The sequence below is a fragment of the Hyla sarda genome, chromosome 1, assembly GCF_029499605.1.
Source record: "Hyla sarda isolate aHylSar1 chromosome 1, aHylSar1.hap1, whole genome shotgun sequence".
In the NCBI taxonomy this organism is placed as follows: domain Eukaryota; kingdom Metazoa; phylum Chordata; class Amphibia; order Anura; family Hylidae; genus Hyla; species Hyla sarda.
Window position 1 is genome coordinate 590,229,119 of NC_079189.1, and position 14,573 is coordinate 590,243,691.

General features: G+C 48.7%; 1 protein-coding gene across 2 annotated transcripts in view; it reads left to right on the plus strand.

The window, feature by feature from the left end:
• The window catches only part of RICTOR (RPTOR independent companion of MTOR complex 2), a 200,969-nt gene that overhangs the window by 7,637 nt on the left and 178,759 nt on the right, over positions 1–14,573 (plus strand). For both annotated transcript variants that reach the window (XM_056546097.1, XM_056546101.1), the window contains exon 2: positions 7,912–7,959. In XM_056546097.1, the coding sequence (XP_056402072.1) occupies positions 7,912–7,959 (48 nt within the window). The remainder of the gene's footprint in view (positions 1–7,911; positions 7,960–14,573) is intronic.

The window sequence follows — 14,573 nt, forward strand, 5'->3', positions numbered from 1 at the left end:
TTCTTTATACATCAACTGGCTCCAGAAAGTTAAACAGATTTGTAAATTACTTCTATTTAAAAAGCTTAATCCTTTCAGTACTTATAATCTGCTGAAGTTGAGTTGTTCTTTTTTGTCTAAGTGCTCTCTGATGACACGTGTCTCGGGAACTGTCCAGAGTAGAAGCAAATCCCCAATACAAACCTCTTCTACTCTGTGCAGTTCCCGAGACAAGCAGAGATGTCAGCAGAGAGCACTGTTGCCAGACAGAAAATAAAACTCAACTTCAGCAGCTGATAATTATTGGAAAGATTAAGATTTTTTAATAGAAGTAATTTACAAATCTGTTTAACTTTCTGGAGCTAGTTGATATATAAAAATATATATTTTTTTCCCCTTGAATACCCCTTTAAACTCAATCCTTTGAATAGGGGATACATTTTCCTGTGTGAGAATTCTCCTTTAAATTTAATCAGACTCCAGACCAGTCCTCTAAAATAATTTCCGCTAAGTCATACATATATCTGTTGCTTTGAGGCCTATGCTGCTGCACACAACATCCTGATGCTGACCATTGTCTGTCCCTGGAGGTAACTTCACCCCTACCTGTAAACCTCTAACAATACCTTAAATGGGCACTGTCATGAAATAAAAAAATTGATATGTTGTAGTACTTAAGTGCTACAACATATCTCTAATATAGTTTAATTAAAAAAAGTGATTTTAAACCAGTTTAAAATCACTTTTAAATTCGGCCACTAGGGGTCGCCCTCCTAGTGGCCGAATGCATTCGGCAGTGACGTCACTACAGAATTTCGACTCATTTGAGCCTGGCAAATGAGTCGAAATTCTAGTCACTGCGGTGCTCGCTCCCGCCTGTCAATCAAACAGGCGAGAGCGAGCACAGTGAAATCCAGGGCTGCGCATTGGCTCCCTGGACTCTCACACTGGCCGCCTCCCTGCTGCATATTCTCCCTGCAGCAGGGAGGAACATGGCTCTTACCTCTGCTTACAGCCCCGGCTCCAGTGGGGATACGCCGCCTCCTCACTGCTCCTGTCATTGCCGGGGGGAGCGCGTTATATGGAGCAACAAGTGTATGCCCGGCTTCCTGTCATGCTCCTACACTCTGGTAACTCTCTCTATGGTTCTGGAGGACTTTCAATCCTCCAGAAACATAGAGACAGTTTCCAGAGTGTACGGGCATGACAGGAAGCCGGGCATACACTTGTTGCTTGCTACGGACCCCCGCTCATGGTCCGGCACAGGTGAGGAGGGGGGGGGGGTCTTCCAACACAGGGTGCCTCCAGTTGTTTCCCCACTACAACTCCCAGCATGCCCTGACAGCAAATAGATGTCAGGGCATGCTGGGAGTTGTGGTGGTGAAACAGCTGGAGGCACCCTGTCCTGAGAACTATGGGCGGAACTCGGCCCCCAGCAGGCATCAGTGACGTGGTGCCTGCTGGGGAAGTCTGCCTGGTAGTGAGCACACTACCAGGCAGACAAAATGCCATTTTTAAGATAATAAAAAAAAAAAATAAAGGCAGGGAGGGGGTTAGGGATAGATGGGCAATAGGCAGGGACAGAAAAAAAAAAAAAAGAGGATGGTGGGAGCTACCCTTTAAAGTGTACCTGTCGTCAACAAAAACTTATTTGCAATAAACATTGGTTCAAAAATGTGTATATTTTTGTATTGCTTGTGTGTCTCTCTGTACACTGAGGACAAGCAGGGCTCTGTACACTGAGGACAAGCAGGGCTCTGTACACTGAGGACAAGCAGGGCTCTGTACACTGAGGACAGGCGGGGCTCTGTACACTGAGGACAGGCGGGGCTCTGTACACTGAGGACAGGCGGGGCTCTGTACACTGAGGACAGGCGGGGCTCTGTACACTGAGGACAGGCGGGGCTCTGTACACTGAGGACAGGCGGGGCTCTGTACACTGAGGACAGGCGGGGCTCTGTACACTGAGGACAGGCGGGGCTCTGTACACTGAGGACAGGCGGGGCTCTGTACACTGAGGACAGGCGGGGCTCTGTACACTGAGGACAGGCGGGGCTCTGTACACTGAGGACAGGCGGGGCTCTGTACACTGAGGACAGGCGGGGCTCTGTACACTGAGGACAGGCGGGGCTCTGTACACTGAGGACAGGCGGGGCTCTGTACACTGAGGACAGGCGGGGCTCTGTACACTGAGGACAGGCGGGGCTCTGTACACTGAGGACAGGCGGGGCTCTGTACACTGAGGACAGGCGGGGCTCTGTACACTGAGGACAGGCGGGGCTCTGTACACTGAGGACAGGCGGGGCTCTGTACACTGAGGACAGGCGGGGCTCTGTACACTGAGGACAGGCGGGGCTCTGTACACTGAGGACAGGCGGGGCTCTGTACACTGAGGACAGGCGGGGCTCTGTACACTGAGGACAGGCGGGGCTCTGTACACTGAGGACAGGCGGGGCTCTGTACACTGAGGACAGGCGGGGCTCTGTACACTGAGGACAGGCGGGGCTCTGTACACTGAGGACAGGCGGGGCTCTGTACACTGAGGACAGGCGGGGCTCTGTACACTGAGGACAGGCGGGGCTCTGTACACTGAGGACAGGCGGGGCTCTGTACACTGAGGACAGGCGGGGCTCTGTACACTGAGGACAGGCGGGGCTCTGTACACTGAGGACAGGCGGGGCTCTGTACACTGAGGACAGGCGGGGCTCTGTACACTGAGGACAGGCGGGGCTCTGTACACTGAGGACAGGCGGGGCTCTGTACACTGAGGACAGGCGGGGCTCTGTACACTGAGGACAGGCGGGGCTCTGTACACTGAGGACAGGCGGGGCTCTGTACACTGAGGACAGGCGGGGCTCTGTACACTGAGGACAGGCGGGGCTCTGTACACTGAGGACAGGCGGGGCTCTGTACACTGAGGACAGGCGGGGCTCTGTACACTGAGGACAGGCGGGGCTCTGTACACTGAGGACAGGCGGGGCTCTGTACACTGAGGACAGGCGGGGCTCTGTACACTGAGGACAGGCGGGGCTCTGTACACTGAGGACAGGCGGGGCTCTGTACACTGAGGACAGGCGGGGCTCTGTACACTGAGGACAGGCGGGGCTCTGTACACTGAGGACAGGCGGGGCTCTGTACACTGAGGACAGGGCTCTGTACACTGAGGACAGGGCTCTGTACACTGAGGACAGGCAGGGCTCTGTACACTGAGGACAGGGCTCTGTACACTGAGGACAGGCAGGGCTCTGTACACTGAGGACAAGCTCTGTACACTGAGGACAGGCAGGGCTCTGTACACTGAGGACAAGCAGGGCTCTGTACACTGAGGACAAGCAGGGCTCTGTACACTGAGGACAAGCAGGGCTCTGTACACTGAGGACAAGCAGGGCTCTGTGCATTGAGGCTCTATAACCTGCTCCCGGCTCATGCATCAGGAGTCTGCACAGAGCCCTGCATGTCCCGCCCTCACTTCCTGTATTTGGACTCCTCATAGAGACACACAGACAATAGCTGCATGGACAGCACTTTTTCACCCAAAAATATACACAATTTTTAACCAATATATATTACAAATATACATATAATGGTATTATCTACATTATATATAAAGTTTTCGTTGACGACAGGTACATTTTAACCTGTTGGGGACGAAGGGCGTATGCATACGGGGCGGGGACCGGGCCAGGGTGACTGCTGATATCTATCAGCAGGCACCACGTGCAAATGCCCAGGGGGGTCATTAGACCCCCCCATGTCGGCGATCGGCGCAAATCGCAAGTGAATTCACACTTGCGATTTGCGCAGATTCCGGGTCATTACGGGTCTATGGTGACCCGGTGACCCGGAATAGAAGGGGGATCGCGGGTGTCTAAGACACCCACGATCCCCCTGTAGCGATAGGAGTGAGGTGGCACGGGTGCCACCCCTCCTATCTCTGCTATTGGTGGTCTAGACGCGACCACCAATAGCAGATCAGGGGCGGAGGGGAGGGGTTTACTTTCGTTTTCCCCGTCCTGCCCTCCCACAATAGGCGGGGCAGAATGGGGAAAACGAAGAGGACCGGGCGCCGACGTCCACTTACCCCTCCGGAGGCAGCGGAGCGGCGGGGATCGGCGGAGCGGCGACGGAGATCTGCGGCGTCGTGCGGCAGAAGAGGACGGCTCCCGGATGCCTAGCAACATCTAGAGGGCTACAGTCTGAGACCACTATAGTAGTCTCTAGACTGTAGCCCTCCAGATGTTGCAAAACTACAACTCCCAGCATGCCCAGGCAGCTGTTTGCTGTGTGGGCATGCTGGAATTTGTAGTTTTGCAACAGCTGGAGGTCTGCAGTTTAGTGATCTCTATACTGCCCTCTAGATCTTGCAAAACTACAACTCCTAGCATGCCCACACAGCTGTTTGCTGTCTGGGCATGCTGGGAGTTGTAGTTTTGCAACATCTGGAGGTCCACAGTTTGGAGATCACTGTTCAGTGGTCTCTAAATTGTAGCACTCCAGATGTTGCAAAACTACAAATTCCAGCATGCCCACACAGAAAACAGCTGTCTCGGCATGCTGGGAGTTGTAGTTGCGTACCTCTAGCTGTTGCATAACTACATCTCCCAGCATGCCCTTCTGTGATCAGTCATGCTGGGAATTGTAGTTTTGCAACAGCTGGAGGCACACTGGTTGGAAAATACTGAGTTAGGTAACAGAACCTAACTGAAGGTTTTCCAACCAGTGTGCCTCCAGCTGTTTTAAAACTACAACTCCCAGCATGTACTGACAGTCCGTGCATGCTGGGAGTTGTAGTTTTGCAACAGCTGGAGGCTCACTGATTGGAAAATACTGAGTTAGGTAACAGAACCTAACTGAAGGTTTTCCAACCAGTGTGCCTCCAGCTGTTGCAAAACTACAACTCCCAGCATGTACTGACAGACCGTGCATGCTGGGAGTTGTAGTTTTGAAACATCTGGAGGTTCCCCCCCCCCCCCCCATGAGAAAGTACAGGGTACATTCACACGGGCGGGTTTACAGCAAGTTTCCTGCTTCAAGTATGAGCTGCGGCAAATTTTCGCCGCAGCTCAAACTCCTAGCGGTACCCTCACCGTAACCCGCCAGTGCGAATGTACCCTAAAAACACTACACTACACTACACTAACACCTAATAAAGAGTAAAACACTACATAAACACCCCCTTACACTGTCCCCCCCCCCCAATAAAAATGAAAAACGTATTGTACGGCAGTGTTTCCAAAACGGAGCCTCCAGCTGTTGCAAAATAACAACTCACAGCATTTCCGGTCAGCCACTGACTGTCCAGGCATGCTGGGAGTTTAGCAACAGCTGGAGGCACCCTGTTTGGGAATCACTGGCGTAGAATACCCCTATGTCCACCCCTGTGCAATCCCTAATTTAGTCCTCAAATGCGCATGGAGCTCTCTCACTTTGGAGCCCTGTCGTATTTCAAGGAAACAGTTTAGTGCCACATATGGGGTATCTCCGTACTCGGGAGAAATTGCACTACAAATTTTGGGGGGCTTTTTCTCCTTTTACCCCTTATGAAAAGGAAAAGTTGGGGTCTACACCAGCCTGTTAGTGTAAAAAAAAAAAATTTTACACTAACATGCTGGTGCTGCCCTTTACTTTTTATTTTCACAAGAGGTAAAAGGAAAAAAAGACCCCCAAAATTTGTAACGCAATTTCTCCTGAGTACAGAAATACCCCATATGTGGGCGCAAAATGCTCTGCGGACGCACAACAAGGCTCAGGAGTGAGAGCGCACCATGTACATTTGAGGCCTAAATTGGTGATTTGCACAGGGGTGGCTGATTTTACAGCGGTTCTGACATAAACCCCAAAAAATACCCACATGTGACCCCATTTTGGAAACTACACCCCTCACGTAATAAGGGGTACAGTGAGCATTTACGCCCCACAGGTGTCTGACAGATTTTTGGAACAGTGGTACGTGAAAATGAAAAATGCTATTTTTTTGTTTGCACAACCCACTGTTCCAAAGATCTGTCAAACGCCAGTAGGGTGTAAATGCTCACTGTACCCCTTATTACATTCCGTGAGGGGTGTAGTTTCCAAAATGGGGTCACATGTGGGGGGGTCCACTGTTCTGGCACCACGGGGGGCTTTGTAAATGCACATGGACCCCGACTTCCATTCCAAACAAATTATCTCTCTAAAAGCTCAATGGTGCTCCTTCTCTTCTGAGCATTGTAGTTCGCTCGCAGTGCACTTGACGTCCAAACATGGGGTATTTCCATACTCAGAAGAAATGAGGTTACAAATTTTCGGGGGCATTTTCTCCTATTAGCCTTTGTAAAAAAGTAAAATTTGGGGAAAAACCAGAATTTTAGTGGAAATTTTTTTTTTTTCATTTACACATCCGACTTTAACAAAAAGTTGTCAAACACCTGTGGGGTGTTAAGGCTCACCGTACCCCTTGTTACGTTCCTTGAGGGGTGTCGTTTCCATAATAGTGTGCGATGTGTTTTTTTTTGCTGTCCTGGCACCATAGGGGCTTCCTAAATTGGACATGCCCCCCAAAAACCATTTCAGAAAAACTCACTCTCCTAAATCCCATTGTTGCTCCTTCGCTTCTGAGCCCTCTACTGCGCCCGCCGAACACTTGACATACACATATGAGGTATTTTCTTACTCAAGAGAAATTGGGTTACAAATTTTGAGAGGATTTTGTTCTTTTTATCCCTTGTAAAAATTCAAGAACATGCGAGTGTAAAAAAATGAAGATTTTGAAATTTCTCCTTCACTTTGCTGCTATTTCTGTGAAACACCTAAAGGGTTAACACACTGACTGAATGTCATTTTGAATACTTTGAGGGGTGCAGTTTTTATAATGGGGTCATTTATGGGGTATTTCTAACCAGAAGACCCTTCAAATCCACTTCAAACCTGAACTGGTCCCTGAAAAATTCCGATTTTGAAAATTTTGCCAAAAATTGGGAAATTGTTGCTGAACTTTTAATCCCTCTGGTGTCTTCCAAAAGTAAAAACTCATCAATTTTATGATGCAAACATAAAGTAGACATATTGTTTATGTGAATCAATATATAATTTATTTGGAATATCCATATTCCTTATAAGCAGGGAGCTTCAAAGTTAGAAAAATGCTAAATTTTCTAATTTTTCATGAAATTTTTGAATTTTTCACCAAGAAAGGATGCACGTATCGCCGGAAATTTACCACTAACATAAAGTAGAATATGTCACGAAAAAACAATCTCGGAATCAAATTTATAAGTAAAAGCATTCCAGAGTTATTAATGCTTAAAGTGACAGTGGTCAGATTTGCAAAAAATGCTCCCGTCCTTAGGGTCATAATGGGCTCCCTCCCCAAGGGGTTAAAGGGGTACTCCAGTGGAAAACCATTTTTTTTTAAATCAACTGGTGCCAGAAAGTTAAACAGATTAAAAAAATCTTAATCCTTCCAGTACTTATCGGCTGCTGTATACAGAGGAAGTTCTTTTTTTAATTTTTATTTCTTTTCAGTCTGACCACAGTGCTCTCTGCTGACACCTTTGTCCGTGTCAGGAACTATCCAGAGCAGGATAGGTTTGCTATGGGGGTTTGATTCTACTCTGGACAGTTCCTGACACGGACAGAGGTGTCAGCAGAGAGCACTGTGGTCAGACTGAAAAGAACTCCAGAAAGAAAATAACTTCCTCTGTAGTGTAGAGCCGCTAATAAGTACTGTAAGGATTAAGACTTTTTAATTGAAGTGATTTACAAATCTGTTACTTTCTGGTACTATTCAAATAAAATAAAAAATTTCCGCTGTTGTACCCCTTTAATAGAATAACGCAGTGCCCTGTATATGAATAAGCTTCTGCCTCTCTGTGTATAGCATGTATTCGGCTCTTATGCATGTGTGCTGCTTATATAGAGCAGTCAGTAACTTATTGTGATTATGTTTTTTAGGTCGGAATGACAGTGGGGAGGAGAACGTCCCTATAGATCTCAGCCGAGGTAAGACTAGAATACATTCACTAATGTTGCAGATTTCAAGTTGTTTTTTATTTTGCATCCTCCCCAGTTCTCGGCACAGGTAATGCCAAGCTGAGGTATCACCACCTCACATGGAGTCACAGGATGTCTACATTAGGACTGCACCATATATCTAAATAGAATCATGACATGCAATTTGTCAATATGCACCATAGGCACCATGGCACAAATGGTCTGGGACTGGGCCGTCACCGAAACTCAAATGCTAAGACATTGTTTCCCAACCAAGGGGCCTCCAGTGGTTGCCAAACTACAACATCCAAAAGGCTGTCTGGACATGCTGGAAGTTGTAGAGTAACAATAGCTAGAGGCTCCCTGGTTGGGAAACACTGTCCTAATTTAAAGGGGTATTCCACGAATTTTTTTATTTGACTATGCTACAGGGGCTGTAAAGTTAGTGTAGTACATAATATAGTGTCTGTACCTGTGTTTGACGGTTTTCTCACGATTCTTCTGTGATTTTCACCCCAATATTTATTTTTAACAGCATACAAAATGACTGTTGTCTCAGATTTTTCCCAGCTTGCAATGCGGCCGAGACCTGACTCACTAGTCAGCTGATGACAGGGAGCCTGTCTGCTTCAATGGGTGGAGGGGTCGCTTGGTGGGAGAGAGATCAATCTGCCACTTATGCAACAGCTGTAGGCACCCTGATTGAAAACCACAGGTCTTTTGAATGGATGCAGCTCATTTATGTTTCAATGGGTGGGGTGGCTAATGTGTGGGAGGGAGGAAAATGGAATTATGGCATTTGTAGGTAAAAAATAAATCTCCAACAGGAAATACCAGTTCACAAAAAGCCGGTGTGCCTCCAGCTGTTGCAAAACTACAATTCTTTCCGAATGATCTCCCTCTTACCCAGCGATCGCTCCACCCATTGGAGCACAGACAGGCTCCCTCAGAACACCCGACTAGTGATGTAATGTCTCGGGCCACAATGCAACCTGGGAAAACCTGAGACAGTCATTTTGTATGCTCCTAAAAATAAACATTGGGGCAAAAATCACATAAGAATTCAGAGATCACCATGAAACACAGGTACAGACACTATATTATGAACTACACTAACTTTACAGCCCCTGCAGTGATGCTTCTTTGTATCTGTCCTCATCCCTTTACTGATCTGTAGGATCATATGTATAATAGCATAAAGCAGGGACAGATGAAAGGAAATATGACTTCGGGACGCACGTGACTAGTCCCATTCATTTCTGCTATGAGTGACTGCACACAGGTGGCGGACTCTCTGGCTGGTAACAGGGACCTGTGGCCCCTGGTTCATGTTAATGGTGGGGGCCCCAGATGCTTTCATGATTTATTATTTTATTTTAGTTATTTTTTTTCACCTACCGTATTTTTCGCCCTATGGGACGCATTGGCGTATAAAACGCACCCTATTTTTAGGTGCAAAATCTAAAAAATTTAAGATTTTGAACCAAATAGTGGTCTTCAATCTGCGGACCTCCAGATGTTGCAAAACTACAACTCCCAGCATGCCCGGACAGCCGTTGGCTGTCCGGGCATGCTGGGAGTTGTAGTTTTGCAACATCTGGAGGTCCGCAGATTGAAGACCACTGCATAGGAGGTAATACTCGCGTGTCCCCGCCGCTCCGGACCCGTCACTGCTGCCCTGGATGTCGCTCCATCGCTGTCACCGTGTCCCCGTCGCTCTGCTGCCGGCCTGCTGCTGAACATCTCTGCTGCCGGGCGGGTATCCTCGCTCTCCGTCGCCGTCATCACGTCGTTACGCACGCCGACGCACGTACGCGACGACGTGGAAGGAGAGCACCGGCCATACAGGGGATCCCTGAACGGAGAAGACACAGAGGAGGCAGGTAAGGTCCCTCCCGTTGTCCTATAAGCACTAACCCGGCTATTCAGTCGGGCTGTTCGGGACCGCTGAGGTGAAATCACGGCGGTCCCGAACAGCCCGACTGAAGAGCCGGGTTAGTGTCACTTTCCCTTCAGACGCGGTGGTCAGCTTTGATTGCCGCATCTGAAGGGTTAATACAGGGCATCACCGCGATCGGTGATGTCCTGTATTAGCCGCGGGTCCCGGCCATTGATGGCCGCAGGGACCGCCGCGAGAGGGGTGTATTCGCCGTATAAGACGCACCGACTTTTCCACCCCATTTTTGGGGAAGAAAAAGTGCATCTTATACGGCGAAAAATACGGTACATCTGCTGTATCACTGTGTGATATGGAGCAGAAGCTCTCAATGAACTGTCTGCTTGTCTCATGGAAATGAATGAAATATGGCGGCACATACACACTGTGATACTACATATGGCAGTGCCAGCCTGCAGCTAGGCAACGGAGAGCGTACAATCTGTTACCATCTATTCCTGAAGTATGATGAGCGTCTGCTACCCAAATTTTGAACAGCACAAGAAAAGTCACTTTAATTCATTAGTAACAGGTTACATCTTAGAAGCCGGGTGTCTAGAAGTTTACTTAAAGGAGTACATCAGCGTAAATGTACGTATCCCCTATCCACAGGGTAGGGGATAAGTAGCAGGTCGTGTGGTGGTGGGGTGTCCGACCGCTGAGGCCCCCCCGCGATCTCCAGGACAGGATCCCAGCTCTCGGTGGGGAGCATGCGTTGTTTACCGGATGGAGTGCATGCCGGCTGCAGCATGGGCTCCTCATTGAGCGCTGGGTCCCGTGGGGGGGTCTGGCCGCTGGAGCTACTTATCCCCCTGTGGATAGGGAATAAGTACATTTTTCCCTATCCTTTAAAGGTGTACTCCGTTGCTAGACATCTTATCCCCTATCCAAAGAAGAGGGGGATAAGCTGTCTGATCGCGTGGGTCTCCTCGTTAGGATCTCTGATTATGTTTAGAATGCTAGGTGTGGAAGGCCATGGTCGTGACCTGTGACATCCCGCCACACCCCTTCTATTCATGTCTATGTGAGAGCAGCGTGACAGACATGAATAAATAAACAACGGCCTCCCGAACCCTGCGTTCTGAGCATTATGTTCAGTATTCCGGGTGTCTGCACGGAGATCACAGGGGGTCCCAGAGGCCAGACCATCTTATCAGATGTCTGATTACAGAGGTCTAGCAACAGGGTACCCCTTTAACCTTTTTCAAAGCTTTTTTTTTTTAGATAAAAGGTTTATGGAAGTTCAAGGGGTCAGACCACATGAAGCAATTGCCAGGCAGATGAGATGAAGCCATAAAGGCTCGTTCACACTATGGAAAGTCCGCTCTGAGTTATCCCGAGCAGAATCCCACTTGCACATTCTGCAACCATTGCCGTCTAGAATAGGCGCTTATTTTACGTTATATTAAAGGGGGTTCTCCACTGCCCTGCCTTCCGGAGCTCCGCTCGCAGCGTCTGAAAGTTTATTACTCCGAACGCTGTGTGCGGGCTTCCGTGTTCGAGGCCGCCCCCTGGTGATGTCACGCCCGCCCCCTCATGAAGTCACACCCACCCCCTCTTGACGTCACGCCCGCCCCCTCAACGAAAGTCTATGGGAAGGGGGCGTGACAGCGGTCGCGCCCCCTTCCCATAGACTTTCGTTGAGGGGGCGGCCTTGAACACGGAAGCCCGCACACAGCTTTCGGAGTAATAAACTTCCGGACCCTGCGAGCGGAGCTCCTGAAGGCAAGGCAGTGGAGAACCCCTTTAACCATTGAAATAGGTCAGGAAAAAAAAACTCCCATTGAAGAAATGGGATTTTGTTGCAGAATTCCGTCAAAACAATAAACCTGTTTCAGTGGAAATTTTACAATGTGCACAGAGCAGCAGAATCCCAGTGAAAACAATAGGACTCCAGACTCTGGATGGTCCCTTATGCAGCAAATAACCACGCCACCATTTTTGTTAAGGTTTTCCAAATTTAGCATTTACTGTTTACCCACAAAGTCACAGGGCCACAGGAAAATTCTTTCTGACAAGCACTTAAAGGGGTACTCCGGTGTAATTTTTTTTTTTTTCTGGTGCCAGAAAGTTAAACAGATTTGTAAATTACTTCTATTAAAAATCTTTACCCTTCCAGTACTTTTTAGCTGCTGTATGCTACAGAGGAAATTATTTTCTTTTTTAATACATTTTTTGTCTTGTTCACAGTGCTCTCTGCTGACACCTCTGTCCGTGTCAGGAACTGTCCAGAGCAGGAGAAAATCCCCATAGCAAACCTATGCCGCTCTGGACAGTTCCTGATATGGACAGAGGTGTCAGCAGAGAGCACTATGGACAAGACAAAAAAGAAAAGAATTTCCTCTGTAGCATACAGCTGCTAAAAAGTACTGGAAGGGTAAAGATTTTTTAATAGAAGTCATTTACAAATCGGTTTGATAAAAAAAAAATATATATATTTTCCACCGGAGTACCCCTTTAAAGGAATTATCCCTAAATTAAAGATGCTGTCCAGTGGTAAGAAATGTATCCCCTATGTGCAGGATAGGGGATAAATGTCTGACCGCAGTGGGTCCGACCGATGGCATCCACCGCGAACTCCCGTACGGGGGCCACAACTCGGCCCCCGGCTGAGCTGCTGTGTGTGACGTTTCGCACACAGCAGGTCAGCTGGTACAAACGCCCCCTCCATTCATTTATATGGCGTTCTTGTATCTCCTACTCTTCTATAGAGATGAATGGAGGGGTTGTTTTTGTACCAGCTGACCTACTGGGTGCGAAATGCACTCTAGCAGCGTTGAGCCGGAAGATCGCGAGGGGTTCCAGCGGTCGTTCCCCCCCCACAATCAGACAATATTCTTACCACTAAACTTCTTTAACAATTATTCCTAATACACAGGATAGAGGATAAATAGCTGATCGATGGGAGTCCAAATGCAGGGACCCTCACCAGTCCTGAGAATGGAGGTCCGTTGTCCCTCGATTGGATGGAGCGGTCGTGCGCATGCTTGGCCAGCATTCAGTTCACTATGTGCATGCGCGGGGGATATTTGACCTCTGGTCTAGGAATTGTGGAGACTGCTGGGACCCTCACCGATCAGATAATTTTCCTCTATCCCAGTGTTTCCCAACCAGTGTGCCTCCAGCTGTTTCAAAACTACAACTCCTAGCACGCCTGGACAGCCTTTGCCCGTGTGGGCATGCTGAAAGTTTTAGTTTAGCTAAAGTTTAGTTTAGCTGGAGTTTGTAAAGGCGGAGGTGGCGCGGCTGTACCCGTTGAGGCTGATGGCATTATCGGGTAGTGTTTCCCAACGAGTATGCCCGCAGCTGTTGCAAAACTACAACTCCCAGCATGCCCGGACATGGCTGTCCGGGCATGCTGGGAGTTGTAGTTTCGCAACAGCTGGAGGCACACCGTTTGGAAAACACTGGCATATATATTTAGTCCAAGTGTCGAGATTGACTCTATAGCCCAGTGTTTCCCAACCAGTGTGCCTCCAGCTGTTGCGAAACTACAACTCCCAGCATGCCCGGACAGCCATGTTCGGGCATGCTGGGAGTTGTAGTTTTGCAACAGCTGCGGGCATACTGGTTGGGAAACACTGCCCGATAATGCCATCAGCCTCAACGGGTACAGCCGCGCCACCTCCGCCTTTACAAACTCCAGTGTTTGCCCTCCATTCATTTTGTCTGATCCACTGAACATCAATCTATTGTAGGATGAAAATGTTTCCGACCGTTGTCAAACAAAACTGGTGGAGATCCTGCGTCGTTGGTTGTCATAGTGATGTGTTCATGACTGTGACACAACGTACGGAAAACGTAAAGCCTTCTCATCTTATGGCTGGAGGGGAATGCCTGCGGCCATACATTGTCTGATGTCAGCTCAAGATCAAATATGTTTGCTGGTTTATTTATTTTTTCATGAAATTTTTATCCTATTTCTTTTTTTTTTTTTTCAAATTAACCATTTTTTTATTAACCATTTTTTAAAATAAATAATATATATATATATATATATATATATATATATATATATATATATACACCGTATTTTTCGCCGTATAAGACGCACTTTTTCTTCCCCAAAACTGGTGGGAAAAAGTCGGTGCGTCTTATACAGTGAATACACCCCTATTGCGGCGGTCCCTGCGGCCATCAACGGCCGGCACCCACGGCTAATACAGGACATCACCGATCGTGGTGACGTCCTCTATTAACCCTTCAGACGCGGCGAGCAAAGCTGACCGCCGCGTCTGAAGGGAAAGTGACACTAACCCGGCTGTTCAGTCAGGCGCAATTTCACCGCGGCGGTCCCGAACAGCCCGACTGAATAGCCGGGTTAGTGCTTACAGGACACCGGGGGGGACCTTACCTGCCTCCTCGGTGTCTTCTCCATTCAGGGATCCCCTGTATGGCCGGCGCTCTCCTTCCTCGCCATCACGTCGTCGGGTACGTGCGTCGGCGTGCGTAACGACGTGATGGCGGCGACGGAGAGCGAGGATACCCGGCCGGCAGCAGAGACGTTCCGGAGCGACAGGGACACGGCGACAGCGATGGAGCGACATCCAGGGCAGCGGTGACGGGTCCGGAGCGGCGGGGACACGTGAGTATTACCTCCTATGCAGTGGTCTTCAATCTGCGGACCTCCAGATGTTGCAAAACTACAACTCCCAGCATGCCCGGACAGCCAACGGCTGTCCGGGCA